Genomic DNA, 22,947 nt, shown 5'->3' on the forward strand with positions numbered 1-22,947 from the left:
CCAATGTGTTTCAGTAAGTGATTCCCAAAAGCCAGTCAGACCAAATATCGCCGCACTCCTTCCATCTTCCTCCCGTAATAAGGACTCCAAAATGCCTAACTGAAGGAAACTCAAAGTCAAAACGGTTTCCTGTTATTTAGCTTCCCTGACCTACCGGCACCTTTCTACGTCGCAGTCCGTTAAATTCGGCGTGACGCGAAGAAGAGGCGTGGGCTCTCTGCATCACACAGGTTCTCGCTACTCGCCACCTTCCCTGCCGACTGCATCCTCTCACACTTGAGACTAAATCACAGGAATGAGTGTGACTGGAAGTCTCCAGACTGGAAGCCCCTTGTGGACAGGGAACCTGTCTACCCACTCTACTGTACCTTCCTAAGCACTCAGTACAGCGTTCCGCACGCTTCTGGCGGAGCGGACAGAACCCGGGCCTGGGAGTCGGGAGGTCATGGGTTCTAATCCCGGCTCCGCCACTTGTCTGCCGTGTGACCTGGGGGAAGTCGCTTTACTTCTCTGTACCTCAATCACCTCATCTGTAAAATAGGGATGGAGACTGTGAGTCCCACGTGGGACAGGGACTGTGTCCAACCCCATTTGCTTGGATCCACCCCAGCGCTTAGAACAACGCCCGGCACACAATAAGCGTTTAACGAATACAATACTACTAATAATAAAAAAACACTTGATAGGGACCACTGATGGAACTACTTTCTGTCAATGCCCCCACCTAAACGCTATGCAGGCTACAGATTAATTTTTTTTTAAATTTTTTAAACACTTACTACGTGCCAGGCACTGAACCGAGAACGGAGGTAGACACAAGCTAATCGACTTGGACACGGACCATATCCCGCACAGGGTTCTCAATCCTAATCCCCATTTTCCAGGGGTAACTGACGCCCAGAGAGGTTAAGCGACTTGCCCAAATCCAACGAGCAGACAAGTGGCGGAGCTGGGATTAGAACCCAGGTCCTTCTGATTCCCAGGCCTGGGCTCTATTCACTAAGCCGTGCTGCTTCTGGGGAATTCTTCCAGAACCCACCAGAGATAAGAACCGGCCTTTTAAAAGTGATCAGCAGGAGCCGGCCTTTCTTCGACCGGGGCTTGGCACACAGTAAAGCGCTTAACAAATACCATAATTATTATTATTATTATAAGCGGTGTGGCTCAGTGGAAAGAGCCCGGGCTTGGGAGTCAAGAGGTCACGGCTTCCAATCCCGGCTCCACCGCCTGTCAGCTGTGTGACTTGGGACAAATCACTTCCCTTCTCCGCGCCTCGGTTACCTCACCTGTAAAACGGGGATTAAGAGTGAGACCCACGGGGGACAACCTGATCACCGTGTATCCCCCCACCCCCAGCGCTCAGAACGGTGCTGGGCGCATAATATCCCGGCTGGATTACCGTGTCAGCCTTCTCTCGGATCTCCCTTCCTCTCCCGTCTCTCCCCACTCCAGTCTATTCTTCATTCCGCTGCCCGGATCGTCTTCCTGCAGAAAGGCTCTGGGCCCGTCGCTCCTCCTCAAAAACCTCCAGCGGTTGCCCATCGACCGCCGCCCGAAACATAAACTCCTCCCTCTTGGCTTGGGAGCCGTCCATCCCCTCGCCCCCTCCTACCTCCCTTCCCTTCTCCCCTTCTCCAGCCCAGCCCGCACGCTCCGCTCCTCCGCCCCCGCCCACCTCCCCGCCGTCCCCCGTTCCCGCCCGTCCCGCCGTCGACCCCCGGCCCACGCCCCCCCCCCCCCCCGCGCCGTCCCGGAACGGCCTCCCTCCCCACCTCCGCCAAACTAACTCTCTTCCCCTCTTCAAAGCCCTACTGAGATCTCACCTCCTCCGGGAGGCCTTCCCACCCTGAGCCCCCCCCCTTTCCCTCTGCTCCTCCCCCTTCCCCTCAGCTCTGTGCTTATTTGTATACATTATCTATTACTCTATTTATTTGATCAACGAGGTGCATCTCTCCACGATTCCATTTATCTTGTTGAGGTTGTCTTGTCTCGTTCTGTCCTGCTTTGCCGTCTGCCTCCCCCGTTTAGACCGTGAGCCCGCCGCTGGGCGGGGATGATCTCTATCTGTTGCCGAACTGTCCATTCCAAGCGCTTAGTACGGTGCTCTGCACATAGTAAGCGCTCAATAACTATTACCGAATGAATGAACACAGTAGGCGCTTAACAGATATCACGATTATTACTCGACCAAACCTTGGTGGCGGCTGATTGATTGCTAAGGCCGGCAGGCCGAGAGAGGAGGTGCAGGGAGCACCGAGGCACGGCTGCTCCCTAGTGGAGATCAAAAGAAATAGAGAAACCGAGTCCCCCATCGATCAAAAGATCGATCGGCTCCGCCGCCCGAACATAATAATACTAATGTTGGTATCTGTTAAGCGCTTACTACGGGCAGAGCACTGTTCTAAGCGCTGGGGTGGACACGGGGTCATCGGGCTGTCCCACGTGAGGCTCGCGGTCTTCATCCCCATTTTCCAGATGAAGGAACCGAGGCACGGAGAAGCGAAGTGACTTGTCCACAGTCACCCAGCTGCCAAGTGGCAGGGCCGGGATTCGAACCCATGACCTCTGACTCCCCGGCCCGGGCTCTTTCCGCCGAGCCAGGCCGCTTCTCTCGCTACATCGCTACGGAAGCTACGTGGCTCGGCGGAAAGAGCTCGGGCCGGGGAGTCGGAGGTCGCGGGTTCTAAACCGGGCCCCGCTACTTCTCTGCCGGGTGACCTCGGGCGCGCCGCTTCACCTCTCCGCGCCTCGGTGGCCTCACCTGGAAAACGGGGATGGAGACGCGGAGCCCCACGGGGGACAACATGACGACCCCGTATCTCCCCCGGCGCTCAGAACGGTGCTTGGCACATAGGAAGCGCTTAACAGGTGCCCCTCTCCCTCTTTTCCCCCCTCCCCACCTTTCCTTCCTTCACAGCCACGCCGGTCGCGGCGGGCGGCTCGCAGCGTTGACAAGACGAGTCGTCGGAGGACCTGGGTTCGGAGACCGTCAGCTCCTGGTGGGCAGGAAACGTGTCTATTTCTACACTGCACTGAGTACGGTGCTCTGCACACAGGAAGCGCTCAATAAATACAACTGAACGAATGAATGAATCCCACCTCCGTCCCCCCGACCGTCTGCCGTGAGGCAGGTCACTGAAGTTCTCGGGGCCTCGGTTTGGTCATCTGTAAAGCGGGCGTTCGATTCCCGTCCGTCCTCTTTCTTAGACCGTGAGCCCCCGTGCGACCCGAATATCCTGATTCTACCCCGGCGCTTAGTACGGTGCTTGACACACACTATAAGCCCTTAACAGATCCAATTCTTATCACGAAGAAGAAATGGGCCTGAATTCTAAACCGGCACAGAAACCGCTGGGATGAGGGTTTCCCAGCAGCGGAGACATTAAAGGGCGAAGCGTGTTGTGGGCGGGGAATGTGTCTGTTTATTGTTCTACGGCACTCTCCCAAGCGCTCAGTACAGTGCTCTGCACACAGTAAGCGCTCAGTAAATATGCTTACACAGCTCCACCTCCGGGACCAAAAAAAGCAGCGTGGCCAGACGGATAAAGTCCGGGCCTGGGAGGCAGAAGGTCGTGAGTAAGCCCGTCGATGGGCAGGGACCGTATCTGTTGCCGATTTGTCCATTCCAAGCCCTTAGTACAGTGCTCCGCACATAGTAAGCGCTCCATAAATACTATTGAATGAATGAATGAATAATAATAATAATAACGTCGGTATTCGTTAAGCGCGTATTATGTGCCGAGCACCGTTTTAAGCGCCTGGGTAGGTACGGGGATGAGTTCTAATCCCAGCTCTGCCACTTGTCTGCTGTGTGACTTGGGCGAGTCACTTCACTCCTCTGGGCCTCGGTTCCCTCATCTGGGAAATGGGGATTGAGACTGCGAGCCCCACGTGGGACAGGGACGGCGTCCAACCTGATTAGCCCTGCACCTACCCCGGCGCTTAGAACAGCGCTGGACACGTGGTAAGTGGTTAACGGATACCACGACTAGCAGTTGGGCAAGGTGAGGGTCCAGCATCTAAGCCTGTAGCATCCTCTGGAACGTGAGCTCGTTGTGGGCAGGGAATGTCATCTGTTTATGGCTACCCTGGACTTTCCCAAGTGCTCAGTACAGTGCACCGCGCCACATAAGCACTTAATAAATACGACCGAAAGAACAGACGAATCTACGGCCTATCCGGGGCATCTGTTCTGTTGTTCGACGTCCAGTCCGGGGATGCGCATCGGGGACCCGGGACGCCGGCGAAGCACGGGAACCCGACGGAAAACCCTCTGAGGCTTCGGGCCCGAGGGGAGAGACTGACCGGGGGCAGCGGCGGCTCTTTCTAGCCCCTCACTGGCCATCCGGAGGAAAAGTCGGCCCGATACGGTGCCAGACAACGTGAGAGGGTTTGTTTTGTTTTCTGTTTCTTTTTCGTGGTCTTGGTTGAGCGCTCACTACGTGCCAGGCACGGTACTAAGCGCTGGGGTAGATTAAATCAATCGTCGATCGGGTTTGCTCCGCGCAGAGCTCTGTACTAAACGGATGGGAGCGTACGATGCAACAGGACTGACAGCCGGGTTCCCGGCCCATAACGGGCTTACGGTCTTGGCACGTGGTAAGCGCTTAACAGATACCATTATTATCAATAGTACTAATAATACCATTACTATTACCAGTTCCCTGCCCACAACGAGTTGACGGTCTAGAGAAAATACAGATTTCGGGACGGTGGAACTGGAAGGTTTTGGTGACAGACAGAGTTGTTTTTTTATGGCATTTGCTAAGCACCGACTACGTGCCAGGCGCCGTTCTAAGCGCTGGGGTAGATATGAGATGATCAGGTTGGACCCAGTCCCTGTCCCACGTGGGGCTCGCAGTCTCAATCCCCATTTTCCAGATGAGGGAACCGAGGCCCAGAGGAGTGAAGTGACTCACCCAAGTCACACAGCAGACAAGTGGCAGAGCTGGGATTAGAACTCATTAGAAGACAAGTGGCGGGGCCCGGATGAGGACCCAGGTCCTCTAACTCTCAGGCCCGGGCTTTAGCTACCGGGCCATGCTGCTCCTCACGCTCCCTACCTACAAGGGGCTCACAATCTATTGGCACCTACTCTTTGAGAGCTCACCTCCTCCGGGAGGCCTTCCCAGACTGAGCCCTCCCTTTCCCTCCGCCCCTCCCCATTCCCCCTTCTCCCTCCCTCTGCTCTACCCCCCACAGCACTTGTGTATAATTGTATATATTACTCTATCGATGATGTGTATAGATCTATGGTTCTATTTATTTTGACGGTACTGATGCCTACTTGTGTCGTTTTGCTGTCCGTCTCCCCCTTTGAGACTGTGAGCCCGTCGATGGGCAGGGATTGTCTCTGTTGCCGAACTGTACATTCCAAGCGCTTAGTACAGTGCTCCGCACACAGTAAGCGCTCAGTAAATACGACAATCAGTGAACGAATACTCTTCTTTCCAAGTGACTCGGCCTAGTCGTCCCCTTTCGCCAGCCACTAGTGGAAGGAATCCACTGCTCTGGGCTCCCGAGCCGGGCGAGGCCGGGGAGGAGAATGGGTGACGTCGGATAATACCATTATCATTATCGTTATTATTATTACAAGGGCTCACCGAAGCAGTCGACCGTACCGTGGAGAACGACCACAGGCCCGGGGAGTCACGAGGACCCGGGTTCTAATCCCAGCTCTGCCGCTTGTCCGCTGTGTGACCCCGGGGCAAGTCACTTCCGCTCTCTGAGCCTCAATCGTAAAAATGGGGATTAAGACCGAACCCCAGGTGGGACACGGACTACGTCCAACCTGGCTAGTTTGAATCTACGTGCTTAACAAATACCATTCAAAAAAAAAAAAAAAAAAAAAAAAAAGCACCAAACTTCAAGCCACGTGCCCTGTCTCTGGAATGCTAGGAAATCGCAGTTGGAGTCAAATCAGCTTGGCAAACGCAGGAAGGTTGCAAAGGTTTCTATCACCGGTCCGGCCAAGAAGCGCCTAGTGACACACCAGGAACCGGAGCTGGAGCTCTGCACACGCTCAGCGCTCGAAAACTACCGTTCACCGACCGACTGGGGCCACAGGCCAAGAATTCGTCTCTACGCGCACACACTCGAGTGTAGGGAGGCTGCTGATCAGCATCACCGTAATAACAGCATTTGTAAAGAACTTATTCCACGCCACCTCCACTGTACTATTTTTCCTCCCTCACTGCCACCCGTGCCCATCACCCCCGCCAACTGTTCCGGACATTTAACTCTCTCCTCAGGCCCCCCCTTCCTCCCCCCTCCTTCATCCCTCACCCCCAACGATCAGGTCTGAGTTCCCCCAAGTCACCCTTACCCTTCGGACCCCGTTCCCGCTCACCTTATAAAAACTATCGCCCCTTCCCTCCTCCCCTCCTTAACTTCTATCTTTAACCGCTCACTCGCCATCGGCTTCTTCCCCTCTGCCTTCAAACATGTCCACGGCGCCCCCGTCCTAAAAAAACCCTCTCCCGACCCCGCTTCCCCTTCCAGTTATCGCCCTATCACCCTCCTACCCTTCCTTTCCAAACTCCTAGAACGAGTCGTCTACACTCGCCGCCTCGAATTCCTCGACTCCAGCTCTCTCCCGGACCCGCTCCGATCCGGCTTCCGTCCCCTCCGCTCCACCGAAACTGCCCTCTCAAAGGTCACCCGTGACCTCCTTCTCGCCAAATCCAATGGCTCCTACTCTCTCCTGATCCTGACGACCATCCCCTTCTCCTCCACACCTTATCTCCCTTGGCTTCAAGGACTCCGTCCTCTCCCGGTTCTCATCTCTCTGGCCGCTCGTTCTCGGTCTCCTCCTCCCCCTCCCGTCCTCTAACTGTCGGGGTTCCTGAAGGGTCAGTTCTTGGTCCTCTTCTGTTCTCCATCTATACTCACTCCGTGGGTGAACTCATCCGCTCCCGCGACTTCAACTATCATCTCTGCGCAGACGACACCCAAATCTACATCTCCGCCCGTTCTCTCCCCCTCCCTCCAGGCCCGTATCTCCTCCTGCCTTTAGGACGCCTCCACCCGGACGTCCGTCCGCCAGCTAAAACTCCACGTGTCCGAGACCGAGCTCCTCGTCTTCCCTCCCGAACCCCGTCCTCTCCCTGACTTCCCCGTCACTGTGGACGGCCCGACCGTCCTTCCCGTCTCTCAAGCCCGCAAACTCGGTGTCATCCTCGACTCCGCTCTCTCGTTCGCCCCACGCATCCGATCCGTCACCGAAACCCGCCGGTCTCCCCTTCACGACATCGCCAAGGTCCACCCTTTCCTCTCCATCCAAACCGCTCCCTCGCTGGTACAAGCTCTGGTAACATCCCGACCGGATTACTGTGTCAGCCTCCTCTCGGATCTCCCTTCCTCCTGCCTCTCCCCGCTCCAGTCTATCCTTCACTGTGCTGCACGGATCATCTTTCTACAGAAACGCTCTGGGCACGTCACTCCCCTCCTCAAAAACCTCCAGTGGTTGCCTTTCAACCTTCACATGAAACAAAAACTCCTCACTGTTGGCCTCCAAGCCGTTCATCACCTTGCCCCCTCTTACCTCCCTTCCCTTCTCTCTTTCTACCGCCCAGCCCGCACGCTCCGCTCCTCTGCCGCCGCCCACCTCCTCACCGTCCCCCGTTCTCGCCCGTCCCGCCGTCGACCCCCGGCCCGCGTCCTCCCGCGGTCCCGGAACGCCCTCCCTCCTCACCTCCGCCGAACTCTCTTCCCCTCTACTGAGAGCTCACCTCCTCCCGGAGGCCTTCCCAAACCGAGCCTTCCCTTTCCCTCTGCCCCCTTCCCCTCTCCATCGCCCCGACTCCCTCCCTCTGCTCTATCCCCTTCCCCTCCCCACAGCACTTGTGCATATTTGCATATATTTATTACTCTATTTTATTAATAATATATATATATATATATCAATGATCCTATTTCTCTATTTTGATGGTATTGACGCCTGACTACTTGTCTTGTTTTGCTGTCTGTCTCCCCCTTTTAGACTGTGAGCCCGTCGTTGGGCAGGGATTGTCTCTTTTGCCGAATTGTACATTCCAAGCGCTTAGTACAGTGCTCTGCACGCAGTAAGCGTTCATTAAACACAATTGAATGAAACGGGTTCTAATCCCGTCTCTGTCACTTGTCTGCTGTGTGACTTCCCTTCTCTGGGCCTCAGCTCATCTGTAAAATGGGGATGAAGACTGTGAGCCCCACGAGTGACAACCTGATGACCTTATATCTACCCCAGTGCTTAGAACACTGCTTGGCACAAAATATGCACTTAAATACTATTATTATTATTATTATTATTATTTATAACCACGTTCTCACCAAATTAAGTTCCAGAATGACTTTAAAAACTTTTGGCTGGACTCTTTTGCCCAAGTAATGAAACCATCATAATCCCTTTCCATAATATCATAATAATAATAATAATAATAATATCTGTTAAGCACTTACTCTGTGCCAAGCACGGTACTAAAGGCTGAGGGAGAAGCAGCTTGGCCTGGTGGCTACAGCTGGGGCCCGGAGGAGATCGGAAAGACCTGGGTTCTAATCCCAGCTCTTCCACTTGTCTGCTGCACGACCCTGAGCACATGAATCACTTCATTTCTCTGTGCCTCAGTTCCCTCACCTGTAAAATGGGGGATTAAGATTGCGAGCCCCATGTGGGACGTGGACTGTGCCCAAACCGATTACCCTGAATCTACTCTAGCGCTTAGTACAGCGCTTAGAGAAGCAGCGTGGCTCAGTGGAAAGAGCCCGGGCTTGGGAGTCGGAGGTCGTGGGTTCTCATCCCGGCTCCGCCGCTTGTCTGCTGTGTGACCTTGGGCAAGTCACTTAACTTCTCTGTGCCTCAGTGACCTCATCTGTAAAAAAAAAGGGGATTAAAAAATGTGAGCCCCCTGTGGGACAATCCGACGACCCTGGATCTACCCCAGCACTTAGAACAGCGCTCGGCACGTAGTAAGCGCTTAACAAAGACCATAATGAATTATTTTTATTGCAGCACCTGGCTCATATTAAGCTCTTTAACAAACAGCTTACAGTCTTTAACCCCCATCTGACAGATAAGGAAACTGAGGCTGAGAGAGGCGAAGTGACTCGGGAAGGTCACACAGCAGGTCGGGAGCGGAGCCGGGATGGAAACCCGGGTCCCCCAACTCTCCAGCCCGAGCTCTCTCCACTAGGCCAAGTCTCTGCTTCCAATACCTCCAGAAGTCTTTACTGGTCACCCCCAATCCGTCTGGAGAACCGACAAAGGAGGGCTCGTCGGTTCTCTACTCCAAACCCGTTCATCCCTCCTATCCGCGGCGTCTCTTTTCCAACGCATCCTTTTCTAATTTAAAGCGAAAGCCCCAGAGAACAGGCAGGGGAGGGGTCTTACGAGCCCCATTCGGGGCTGCCAATCACCTCCCCTCCGCCCCAAGCCAAAAGCGCGGGACTGACCAGGTACTGAGACCGGGGGGGGGGGGGGGGGGGAACCTAACACGTTAACCCACAAAATTAAGCAGCCTCCTTCCTCTCCCAACAATCCAGCCTCGAATTCCTCTCCTCGAACCCCTCCGATCTTGGGGGGGGGGGGGGCGGGGGGCGGTCAAAAGGAACAGAAGAACAAAGTCCTGAAAGAATCGCGTGAACCACGTAAACGCTGCTAAAGGAACCAACCTTTCTCCCCAACCAGCCCCCTCCCCTCTTCTCCCTTGGAGAACTCACGGGCTCCCGTGGCTTCAACTCGGTGCCTGGCGCATAGTGAGCGCTTAACAAATACAACGGTCATTACCGAACGACCACCTCTTTGCGGATGATCCCCAGATCTCCGTTCCCATCCCCGACCTCTCTCCCTCTGTGCAGTTTTGCATTTCCTCCTGCCTTCGAGGCACCTCTCCTTGGACGTCCTCCCGTTACTTCCAACTCAACGGGCCTAAAACAGAGCTTCCAATCCTCCCACGGGATCCCGGTCCTCCCCCAGACTTTCCCACGGCGGGAGCCGGCACCCCCGTCCTTCCCGTCTCCCGGGCCTCGGTGTCATCCTCGACTCCTCTCTCTCATTCAACCCGCGGATTCAATCCGTCACTCGATCCTGTCGGTTCCACCTTCTCCACGTCGCCAACATCCGCCCTCTCCTCTCCATCCAAACTACCGCGTTAATCCCACCGCTTATCCTGCAGCGGGCGAGTGACTTCGCTTCTCCGTGTCACAGTTCCCTCGTCTGTAAAACGGGAATCGAGCCTGCGAGCCTCCCGCGGGACGGGGACCATTCATTCATTCAACAGTATTTACTGAGCGCTTACTATGTGCAGAGCACTGGACTAAGCGCTTGGAACGAACAAGTCGGCAACAGATAGAGACGGTCCCCGCCGTTTGACGGGCTTACGGTCTGATCGGGGGAGACGGACGGACGAGAACGATGGCGATAGATAGAGTCAAGGGTCTCAATAAATAGAGACCGTGTCCAACGTGATCTGTCTGCATCCACCCCAGCGCTTAGGACGGTGCCTGGCGCATCGTAAGAGCCTAACAAATACCGTCGTCATTATTGATATCATTATCCTACCCCTGATTACTCTATCAGCCTCCTTGCTGACCTCCCCGCCTCTTGTCTCTCTCCGCTCCAGGCCATACTTTACTGGCCAGATCACTTTTCTCCGAAACCTTCGGGCCATGCTTCCCCGCTCCATAATGGTAATAACGACGATGGCATTCGTTAAGCGCTTACTAGGTGCCAGGCACCGTTCTAGGCGCTGAGGGGGATGCAAGGTGATCAGGTTGTCCCATGTGGGGCTCCCAGTCTTACTGCCCCTTACACAGATGAGGGAGCTGAGGCCCAGAGACGTGAAGTGACTTGCCCCAAGTCACACAGCTGACGAGGGGTGGAGCTGGCATTTCATTCATTCATTCAACAGTATTTATCGAGCCCTTACTATGTGCAGAGCACTGTACTAAGCGCTTGAGGCTGTCCATCACCTCGCCCCCTCCTACCTCTCCTCCCTTCTCTCTTTCCACCGCCCACCCCGCACGCTCCGCTCCTCCGCCGCCCGCCTCCTCGCCGCCCCCCCCGTTCTCGCCCGTCCCGCCGTCGACCCCCGGGCCGCGTCCTACGCGGTCCCGGAACGCCCTCCCTCCTCACCTCCGCCAGACTCATTCTCTTCCCCTCTTCGAAACCCTACTTAGAGCTCACCTCCTCCGGGAGGCCTTCCCAGACGGAGCTCCCCATTTCCCTCTGCTCCCTCTACCCCCCCTTCACCTCTCCGCAGCTGAACCCTCTTCTCCCCCCCTTCCCTCTGCTCCTTCCCCTCCCCTCGGCACCGTACCCGTCCGCTCGGCTGGATATATCTTCATCGCCCTATTTATTCCGTTAATGAGATGTACATCGCCTCGATTCTATTTATTTGCTATGGCTTTAATGAGATGTTCTTCCCCCCGGTTCTATTTATTACCATTGTTCTCGTCCGTCCGTCTCCCCCGATCAGACCGTGAGCCCGTCGAAGGGCGGGGACCGTCTCTCTCTGTTACCGATCTGTCCATTCCAAGCGCTCAGTGCAGTGCTCTGCACGGAGCAAGCGCTCAATCAACACTATTGAATGAACGAATGAGATCGGCAACCGACAGAGACGGTCACCTGAACCCACGACCTCTGACTCCCCAGCCCGTGCTCTTTCCACCGAGCCACGCTGCTTCTCACGGAACTCCGGGGGTGGCCCAACCACCTCCGCATCCAACAGAAACTCCTCACCGTCGGCTTTAAAGCCGTCGATCCCCTCGCCCCCTCCGACCTCACCTCGCTTCTCTCCTACTGCGACCCGGCCCGCGCGCTTCGCTTCCGATGCCGACCTTCTCACTGGGCCTCCATCTCGTCTATCTCACCGCCGAACCCTCGCCCACATCCTGCCTCCGGCCCGGAACGCCCTCCCTCCTCACATCCGCCGGACGCTAACTCTTCCCCTCCGCAGAGCCTTACTGCAGGCCCATCTCCTCCAGGAGGCCTCCCCCGACTGCGCCCTCCTCTCTTCTTCTCCCTCTCCCTTCTGCGTCGCCTTGACTCGCTCCCTTCGTTCATCCCCCCAGCGCCTATGACCTTATCTGTAATTTATTTCTACTGATGTCCGTCTCCCCCTCTAGACTATAAGCTCGCGGGCCGGGAATGCGTCTTTTTATTGTTGTACTGAACTCTCCCGAGTGCTTACTACAGCGCTCTGCACACAGAAGGCACCCGATAAATAAAATTAAACCAACGCATCTGAACACGTCGGGGGGACTTGGTCCTCTCCCTCGCAGGCCGGAGAACCCACCCGCTTCGGCTCGTCAGACAACGGGGCCGATCTTCAGGTTAAATCTTTCTGGTCTACTTCGGGCTCCCTAACAGAATCTGGCTACCTAACTCGGGTTTCTAAAATCGAAAAAGCAGATAAGAGAGAAAAGTCACACTGCCCCAAAGCGTTTTAGGTTCTTCTAAAGAGCGCGGATGAAGCTAAAACGGGGGGAGAACGGCGCGAAGGCTGACAGGCCAGGGATCGGCGTGGCCCAGTGGAGAGAGCCCGGGCTTGGGAGCCAGAGGTCACGGGTTCTAATCCCGACTCCGCCGCTTGTCAGCTGGGTGACTTCGGGTGAGTCGCTTCACTTCTCTGGGCCTCCGTTACCTCCGCTGTAAAATGGGGATAGAGACCGTGAACCCTACGTGGGACCACCCGATGGCCTTGTATCTACCCCGGCGCTTCCAACGGTGCTTGGCACACAGTAGGCGCTTAACAGATACCAGTATTATTATTATTATTGTAGGGCTGAATTAGTAAAGGGAGGGGGAAGGTCCCAACCCCACGAATGCCCCCCCCCAATCCATTTTTCCACTGCGGGATGTGGAAGAGACAACGCCCAACCCAATTACGACCGTTCTGATCGCGGAGGGAACCGATTTCACTTTACAGCGCACTGGTAACACGAAATCCCAATACGGTTTAGGAGAACAACTAATCCGGGGGGAAAAACCAACGGCAATCTGCCCTTCTGTGCAGACGGCGGGGCCAAAACCGTGCCTCCCTCAACCCCGAATGGTCAGGAATTCTGTAGCGGTGCTCTGCGCGCAGTCTGGAGCTCAACAGATAGCACCGATCGATCGAGGGGGTTGAAAGAGTTTCCAGCGCACGCTCGCCATCTCTGGTCGCTCCCCAGTGAAGACCCGGCCTTTCCTCAGCCGGTGGTATTTAATAAGCCTTTATTTATTTATCCGATCGTATTTACTGAGCGCCGGCTGTGTGCAGAGCACTGTGCTAGGCGCTTGGAAAATACAACACGGCAATAAAGAGAGACCATCCCTGCCGACAGGGGCCTCGCAGACAAGGGGTGGGAGGCGCTAATATGCGGAGAGCACTGTACTAAACGCTTGGGAAAATCCCCACCCCCGCGAATCCCACCGGTCTGCCCGATCCATTTTTCCGCTACGGAGAGTGCCGAGGAAAGTAAGTGCCGTGGGGCCGGGGTGGCGTTAAAGCGCTAAGGGGTAATAATAACAACAACTGTGGTCCTCGTTAAGCGCTCACTATGTGCCAGGCACCGTATTAAGCCCTGGGGTAGGCACAAGCAGCATGGCTCAGTGGAAAGAGCACAGGCTTGGGAGTGAGAGGTCACGGGTCTGAATCCCGGCTCCGCCGCCTGTCAGTCGTGTGACTGTGGGCGAGCCACTTCACTTCTCTGTGCCTCAGGGACCTCATCTGTAAAATGGGGATTAAGACCGTGAGCCCCACGTGGGACAACCCGATGACCCTGTACCTACCCCGGCGCTTGGAACAGTGCTCTGCACACAGTAAGCGCTTAACAAATACCGACATTATTATTATTAATTGTGGTATCTGTTAGGCGCTTCCAAGGCCCCGTACTAAGCACTGGGGGAGAGACGAGATAATTGGGTCAGAGAGTCCCTATCCTACACGGGGCTCACACAGTTTTCATCCCTTGATTCTTGATTCTATTTAGTTGCCTTGATTCTATTTGGTTGCCATTGTCTTACGAGATGTTCTTCCCCTCGACTCTATCTATCGCCACCGTTCTCGTCCGTCCCTCTCCCCCCGATCAGACGGTGAGCCCGTCAAACGGCAGGGACCGTCTCTATCTGCTGCCGACTGGTTCGTTCCAAGCGCTTAGTCCAGTGCTCTGCACACAGTAAGCGCTCGATAAATACTATTGAATGAATGAATCCCTCACTTTTCAGATGAGGAAACTGAGGCCCAGAGGAGTTAAGTGACTCGCCCCACGTCACGCAGCAGGCCTGGAACGCTCTCCCTCCTCAGATCCGCCGAACCACCACACTTTCCCCCATCAAAGGGGGCTCACCTCCTCCAGGAGGCCTTCCCAGACTGAGCCCCCCCTTTTTCCTCAGCTCCCCCCCACATCGCCCCGACTCGCTCCCTCTGCTCTACCCCCACCTCCCCGCCCCACACCACTTGCGCATCTACGTACCTATCTATAATTCTCTTTCTACGGACGCCCCGTCGCTCGTTTCGATGTCTACCTATGATTCTATTTACTTCTACGAACGCCCCGTCGCTCGTTTCGATGTCTACCTATGATTCTATTTACTTCTACGAACGCCCCGTCGCTCGTTTCGATGTCCACCTATGATTCTATTTACTTCTACGAACGCCCCGTCGCTCGTTTCGATGTCTATCTATGGTTCTATTTATTTCTACGAACGCCCCGTCGCTCGTTTCGATGTCTATCTATCTTTAATTCTATTTATTTGTATCGATGCCCCCTTTCCTTGCTTCGCTGTCCGTCTCCCCCCTCCTAGACTGTGAGCCCGGTGTGGGCAGCGGGTGCCTCACTCTCTCTCTCTCTCTCGCTGCACTGTACTTTCCGAGCGCTTAGCACGGTGCTCCGCACCCAGCAGCAGCGTGGCTCAGTGGAAAGAGCCCGGGCTTGGGAGTCGGAGGTCACGGGTTCGAAACCCGGCTCTGCCACCTGTCAGCTGTGGGACGCTGGGCGAGTCGCTTCACTTCTCCGGGTCTCGGTTCCCTCATCTGTCAAATGGGGATGAAGACCGGGAGCCTCACGTGGGACGACCCGATGACCCCGGGTCTCCCCCGGCGCTGAGAACGGTGCTCTGCACATAGTAAGCGCTTAACAGATACCAACGCTATTATTATTATTATTATTATTATTCAAAATACAACCGAATGAAAGGAACGTGCTCTTTTCACTCGGCCCTGCTGTGGGTTCCCTGTCTTCCAGGCCTGCCGAACTGTCCGCTCCAAGCGCTCGGTCCGGCGGTCTGCACGTAGTGAGCGCTCCATAAATACGATTGAACGGATGAATGCATCTGCCTCCCGTTTCCCAACCTTTAAACACACAGCAGTAGCATAATGACAGGGAAGGTGTTTGTTTAGTAGGTGCTTATTAGGTGTTAAGCACTAAGCGACAGTCTCTTCCCCGTCCCACCCAAGGCTCACGGTCGGAAAAGAGAAGGGGACAGGCATTTCATTCCCTCATTTTACAGCCAAGGAAACGGGGGAATTCTAAATTATTTATGGGGATCGATACCTCCCTCGCTCTAGACGACACGCTTGCGGTGGACGGGGAAACAGCGTGGCTCAGTGGAGAGAGCCCAGGCTTCGGAGGCAGAGGTCATGAGTTCGACTCCCGGCTCTGCCACCTGTCAGCTGTGGGACCGTGGGCGAGTCGCTTCACATCTCCGGGCCTCAGTTCCCTCATCTGGAAAATGGGGATGAAGACCGAGAGCCTCACGTGGGACAAGCTCATTCCCCTGTATCTCCCCCAGCGCTTAGGACGGCGCTCTGCACACAGTAAGCGCCTAACAGGGACCAACATTATTATCTCTCGAGAAGCAGCGGGGCTCAGCGGAAGGAGCCCGGGCTTGGGAGTCGGAGGTCACGGGTTCCAAGTCCGGCTCCGCCGCCTGTCGGACTGCGGGCGAGTCACTTCACTTCTCTGGGCCTCGGTCATCTCCTCTGTCAAATGGGGATTCACCGGGAGCCTCACGTGGGACGACCTGACGACCCCGCATCTCCCCCGGCGCTTAGAACGGTGCTCGGCACCCAGTAAGCGCTTAACGGATACCGACGTTATTATTATCTCTCGATCGACCGCTGCGCGCCAGTCGACTGCATTTATTGCGGAGGACACAACAGACTGCCTGCAGAGCGCCGTACTAAGCGCCTAGACGGGTACGCTGGAACAGACGCATTCCCTTCCCGCAGAGCGCTTGTCTTCTCCCAAGCGTTTAGCACAACGCTCCGTACGGCGCGAGCACTCGGTAGATACCACTGATTCACCGACTGATGGATAACAGAGAGGTCGTTAAGCCACTCGCCTCAATTCACCCGGCAGGTAGCCACAGGATTATGGCATCTGTTAAGCGCTTACTATGTGCCGGGCACTGTACTAGGCGCCGGGGTGGAGATACGTATATAAATACATCTCCTCGACTCTACCGATCTTGATGATGTCGTCTTGTTTTGTTCCGTTCAGCTCGGCTGACCGTCTGCCCCGTCCGGACCGCGAGCCCGTCGTCGGGCAGGGACGGTCTCTATCCGTTGCCGAACTGTCCATTCCAAGCGCTTAGGACGGTGCTCTGCTTATAGCGGGCGCTCGGTAAATTCTACTGAATTAACGGAGACGAGCAAATCGGGCGGACACAGTCCCCCGTGGGGCTCACCGTCCCGAACCCCGTCTTACGGACGAGGCCGCCGAGGCACAGGGTTCGGGAGTCAGAGGTCGTGGGTTCTAATCCCGGCTCCGCCCCCCGGTCAGCCGCGCGACTCGGGGCCAGTCACCTCGCTTCTCTGCGCCTCGGTTCCCTCATCCGGAAAAGGGGGACGAGGACGCGAGCCCCCCCCCCCCCCCCCCCCCCCCCGCGGGACGACCTCATGACCCGGCATCTCCCCCGGCGCCTAGAACGGTGCTCGGCGCAGAGCGAGCGCTTAACGAACACCAAAGAGCGGACGTCTAACGAGGCGATTCGCCCAGGGTCACGGGGGAGGCGGGATTGGAACCCGTGACCCTCCGACTCCCGGGCCCGGGCTCCGACCCCTGCCGGGCCAGAGGCGGAACGGAGGCCGCGGCCTCCAGACCCGCCTGCCCTACTTCCCCGGGCGCTTAAGCGGCGCTCGGCTCACAGTGGCCACTTACCGCGCCCCCCCACCGTCATTATTCCATGCGCTTACTACGGTGCTCCGCACATAGTGAGCGCTCAATAAATGCTACTGAACGGAATCATTCCCGAGCTCCTTCCCCGAGGTCCCGGCGCCCCACACGTCTGGTGAGCGCGGGCCCGACGGCTCCCGGCACCGAGCGGCCGGCCCGTCGCCCAGACCGTACGTACCGAGCGCCCACGGCCCGCAGAGCGGCGCGTCAATCGATCGATGGCACTTACTGAGCGCCTCCGACGGGCAGAGCGCTGTACTTTGCGAGCGGGCGCCTTCCCCGCCCCCAAGGAGCTGACGATGACGGAACCCGTGAAGCGCCTACTATGTGCCGAGCGCCGTCCTAAGCGCTGGGGTCGGTACGAGGTGATCGCGGTGTCCCATACGGGGCTCCCGGTCTCCATCCCCGAGGAGGGAACTGAGGCCCAGAGAATTAATCAATCAATGTTGGAATTTGTTAAGCGCGTACTATGTGCACAGCACTGTCCTAAGCGCCGGGGCAGCCACGGGGGAATCAGGTCGTCCCCCGTGGGGCTCCCGGTCTTCATCCCCATTTTCCAGATGAGGGAACTGAGGCCCCGAGAAGCGAAGCGACTCGCCCGCCGTCACACGGCTGACGGGCGGCAGAGCTGGGATTCGAACCCGTGACCTCTGACTCCGAAGCCCGGGCTCTCTCCGCTAAAGCCACAACCTGAGGTGATTCTTGGGGGCGGGGGACCCCAGCACGAATATAAATCAATCAACGGTACTTACTGAGCGTTTACTAGGTACAGAGCACCGCACTGAGCGCTAAAAGGGCAGTATAAGACAAACGAGTGGGTAGACACGCTCCAATCAATCACATTTATCCAGCGCTTAAGGTGGGCAGGGCAGCGACCTTAACACGAATCGATCAGTGCTACTTACTGGGCGCTTACTATGTACAGAGCACCGTCTGAGCACTTGGGAGGGTATCAAACACCGAGTCGATGGACGCGTCCCAATCAACGGGACTTACCGAGCGCTCACTATGTGTATGACGCCGTACTGAGCGCCCGGGAGAGTATCAAACCACCGAGTCGGTAGACGCGTCCCAATCAACGGGACTTACCGAGGGTTACTATGTATATGACGCCGTACTGAGCGCCCGGGAGACTATCAAACCACCGAGTCGGTAGACGCGTCCCAATCAACGGGACTCACCGAGCGCTCACTATGTATAGGGCGCCGTACTGAGCGCCCGGGAGAGTATCAAACCACCGAGTCGGTAGACGCGTCCCAATCAACGGGACTTACCGAGCGCTTACTATGTATGGGGCGCCGCACTAAGCGCTTGGGGGAGCGCAACAATACCACTACTAATTAACAGTTCTAATCCCGGCTCTGCCGGCCGCGCGACCTCGGGCGAGTCACTTAGCTTCTCTGCGCCTCGGTGACCTCATCCGTAAAACGGGGACGAGGACCGGGAGCCTCGCGCGGGACGACCCGACGGCCCCGTGTCTCCCCCGGCGCCTAGAACGGCGCTGCGCGCGTAGTAAGCGCTTTAACAGATACCGACGTCAGCCACCGCGGTAGCGAGTAAGCGCCCGCGACGTACCGGGCGCCGCACTAAGCGCCGCGGCGGGCTCCCGGTCTCGATCCCCATCTTAGAGACGAACGGGGCCCCAGAAAGGACGGCGCGGGGCTGACGAACCGCGGGCTGTAGCCACGAGGCGGCGGGCGGGTTTCCGGCCCCGGGGCCGCCGCCGGAGCGACGGAGAGCGCTCGGCACGGCGCCCGGCGCGCGCGTAGTGAGCGCTTCGCGGACACCGTCGTCATCGCGGGAATGATAATTACAACCATCAGAGAAGCGGCGTGGCTCGGCGGAAAGAGCACGGGCTTGGGAGTCGGGACTCGTGAGTTCGAAACCCCGCTCCGCCACTCGTCAGCTGCGCGACCGGGGGCGAGTCACTTGGCTTCTCCGGGCCTCAGTCCCCTCATCTGGAAAATGGGGATGAAGACCGCGAGCCTCGCGTGGGACATCCCGATTCCCCCGTGTCTCCCCCGGCGCTTAGAACGGTGCTCGGCACAGAGTAAGCGCTTAACGAATACCAACATCATTATTATCAGAGCTAAACGAATCAGGAGCCCACGGGGGAAGCCGGAAACCCCCGGGGGGGGGACCGGGGAGGGGGGGGGGGGCTGGGCTGGACGCCTCCCGCCCAAATCACACGCACGCACGGGGACACACTCAAACACACAGAGATACAGACGGAGACGCAGAGAGACGGACAGAGAGACGTATACAGAGACACACACTCGGACCCAGGCCCACACAGAGACACACACAGTCACGCGGAGACACGCTCGGGCACAGGGAGATGCGCGGAGAGAGACACAGAGAGACAGACACAGAGACCCGGGCCCACACAGAGACACACAGTCACGCGGAGACACGCTCGGGCACATGGAGAGACCCAGAGAGACACCCACAGAGACCCAGGCCCACACAGAGACACACACAGTCACGCGGAGACGCGCTCGGGCACAGGGAGATGCGCGGAGAGACACTGAGAGACTCCCACAGAGACCCGGGCCCACACAGAGACACACACAGTCACGCAGAGACACACGGAGATGCGCGTAGAGACACACCGAGGCAGACACCGAGACCCGGGACCACCCAGGGACACACACACGGTCACGCAGAGTCACACAGAGACGTGCGTAGAGACACACAGGGGCAGAGAGAGACACACGCTCAGACACACGCAGGCGCGCACAGAGACACTCGGTCACGCAAGAGACGCTCTCAGGCACACAGAGACAGAGAGATCGCCACAGAGACCTGGAGAGACACCCCCAGAGACAGGGAGGCACCCACGGAGACACTCAGTCACGCAAGAGACGCGCTCGGGTGCACAGAGACATACAGAGAGATACCCACGAGACACGGAGAGACACCCACTGAGACCCACTCGGGGACACAGAGACACAACCATTGAGACCTGGAGAGACACCCACGGGGACACTCAGTCACGCAAGAGACATCTGCAGGTACACAGAGGCAGAGAGATACCCCCAGAGACATGGAGACACACCTACAGAGACACGGAGAGGCACCCACAGAGACATGGAGAGACACCCCGGCAAACTCGGTCGCGCAAGAGACGCACTCGGGCGCACAGAGACACACCCGGAGACATAGAGAGACACCCACGGGGACAGAGACACCCGTAGAGACGCAGACACCTACACAGACAGAGACAACCACAGAAGCAGAGACAGAGAGACACCCAGAGACCGAGAGACACCCACGGAGACAGTCACGCAAGAGACGTCCTCGGGCACGCAGAGAGACACAGAGACATGGAGAGACAATCCCAGGGACAGAGAGACAACCCCAGAGAGCTGGAGAGACACACACAGAGACACTCAGTCATGCAAGAGATGCACTCAGGTGCACAGAGACAGACAGAGAGATACCTACGGAGACAGAGAGAGACTGCCACAGAGACAGAGAGACACCCCCAGGGACAGTCACGCAAGAGACACAACTCAGGCGTACAGAGACAGAGAGACATCCACAGAGACATGGAGAGGCACCCGCGGAGACAGGGAGAGACATCCAAGAGACGTGGAGAGACACCCACAGAGACAGGGAGAGACATCCAGAGACCTGGAGAGACACCCCCAGAGACCCTCAGTCACACATGAGATGCACTCAGGTGTGCAGAGACAGGGCGAGACATGCACAGAGACAGGGAGAGACATCCAAGAGACGTGGAGACACACCCACAGAGACAGGGAGAGACATCCAGAGACCTGGAGAGACACCCCCAGAGACCCTCAGTCACACATGAGATGCACTCAGGTGTGCAGAGACAGGGCGAGACATGCACAGAGACAGGGAGAGACATGCACAGAGACAGGGAGAGACATGCACAGAGACAGGGAGAGACATCCAAGAGACGTGGAGACACACCCACAGAGACAGAGACACCCCCAGACCTGGAGAGACACCCCCAGAGACCCTCAGTCACGCAAGAGATGCACTCAGGTGCGCAGAGACAGGGAGAGACACCCCCGGGACAGGGAGAGACATCCAAGAGACCTGGAGAGACATCCACAGAGACAGGGAGAGACATCCAGAGAGACAGGAGAGACCCCCCAGAGACCTGGAAAGACATCCACAGAGACAGGGAGAGACATGCACAGAGACAGGAAGAGACACGCAAGAGACACTCAGGCACGCAGAGACCTGGAGAGACACCCCCAGAGGCAGGGAGAGACATGCACAGAGACAGGGAGAGACATCCAGAGGCCTGGAGAGACACCCCCAGAGACAGGGAGAGACACGCACAGAGACAGGGAGAGACATCCAGAGACCTGGAGAGACACCCCCAGAAACAGGGAGAGACACGCACAGAGACAGGGAGAGACATCCAGAGGCCTGGAGAGACGCCCCCAGAGACAGGGAGAGACAGGCACAGAGACAGGGAGAGACATCCAGAGACGTGGAGAGACCCCCCAGAGACCTGGAGAGACATGCCCAGAGACAGGGAGAGACACCCCCGGAGACAGGGAGAGACAGGCACAGAGACAGGGAGAGACATCCAGAGGCCTGGAGAGACGCCCCCAGAGACAGGGAGAGACAGGCACAGAGACAGGGAGAGACATCCAGAGGCCTGGAGCGCTCCCCCTCCCCCCCGAGACACTCTCAGACACGCGAGAGCCGCACTCGGGCCCGCAGAGACCCGGGGAGACCCCTCCCCCCTCCCCCCTCCCCGCGACACGCAGAGCCCCCCGCGGCGAGAGCGGACCGTCGAGGGAGACGAACTGTCCGAGCGCGGAGGCGCCGCCGGCGCTGTTCTCCACGAACTGGACCTCGGAGACGATGATGTTGTCCTCCAGCACGGAGCCGCAGGCGGTGCACACCGCGTCGCCGCGGGCCGGGTCCAGCTCGATGTCGGTGCAGCCGCAGCCGCGACACACGCGCCCCGTCATCCTGCCTCCCTCCCTCCTTCCCTCCCTCCGCCGGGACCCCCGGGACTCCCGGGACCGGCCGCTCCGCCCGCCTCCTCTCGCGAGACCGCCGAGGCCCCGCCCCCCGCCCGCCGCCCGCCAATCAGCGCCGCCGCCCCCGGGCGGGACCAAAGCGCCGGACCGGGGGGGGGGGGCGGGTCGCCGCGTCCTCCCCCCCCCCCGGCCGCCCATGCGCCGCCCGCGCGCCTGCGCGGACGGGGCCCGCCCGGACCGAGCGCCCCCTAGGGGCGGCTCTCCCCCTGCCCGCTTCGTAGCGTCCGTTCATTAACGTTGGTCGTTGTTCATTCATTCATTCGAGAGTATTTACCGAGCGCTTCCCAGGTGCAGAGCACCGGACTAAGCGCTTGGAATGGACAAGTCGGCAACGGATAGAGACCGTCCCTGCCCGATGACGGGCTTACGGTCTGATCGGGTCATCGGGTCGTCCCACCTGAGGCCCCCGGTCTTCATCCCCATTTGACAGATGAGGGATCTGAGGCCCAGAGAAGTGACTTAGAGGGTGATCAGGTCGTCCCACGTGGGGCTCACGGTTAATCCCCATTTTACGGATGAGGGAACTGAGGTGCAGGGAAGTGAAGGGTCTCGTCCACAGTCACACAGCTCAGGAGGGGCAGAGCCAGGGTTTGAACTCGTGACCTCTGACTCCCAAGCCCGGGCTCTTTCCACTGAGCCACTATACAGGATAATGAGGTTGTCTCACGTGAGGCTCACAGTCTTCATCCCCATTTGACAGATGAGGGAACCGAGGCCCAGAGAAGTGAAGCGACTTGCTCCCGGTAATAATAATAATAATAATAATAACGTTGGT

General features: G+C 57.5%; 1 protein-coding gene across 2 annotated transcripts in view; it reads right to left on the minus strand.

The window, feature by feature from the left end:
• BRF1 (BRF1 RNA polymerase III transcription initiation factor subunit) overlaps positions 1 to 22,136 on the minus strand; it is a 160,391-nt gene extending 138,255 nt beyond the window's left edge. Inside the window, exon 1 of one of the 2 annotated variants that reach the window (XM_029058868.1) lies at positions 21,917 to 22,136. In XM_029058868.1, the coding sequence (XP_028914701.1) occupies positions 21,917 to 22,100 (184 nt within the window). In that variant the 5' untranslated portion in view covers positions 22,101 to 22,136. Of the gene's footprint in view, positions 1 to 11,761; positions 11,783 to 21,916 lie in introns of those variants that run through there. The other variant, XM_029058871.2, reaches the window with a different exon arrangement.
• Between the last annotated feature and the right edge of the window lie 811 nt (positions 22,137 to 22,947).

Source organism: Ornithorhynchus anatinus, chromosome 1, assembly GCF_004115215.2.
Source record: "Ornithorhynchus anatinus isolate Pmale09 chromosome 1, mOrnAna1.pri.v4, whole genome shotgun sequence".
NCBI lineage: Eukaryota > Metazoa > Chordata > Mammalia > Monotremata > Ornithorhynchidae > Ornithorhynchus > Ornithorhynchus anatinus.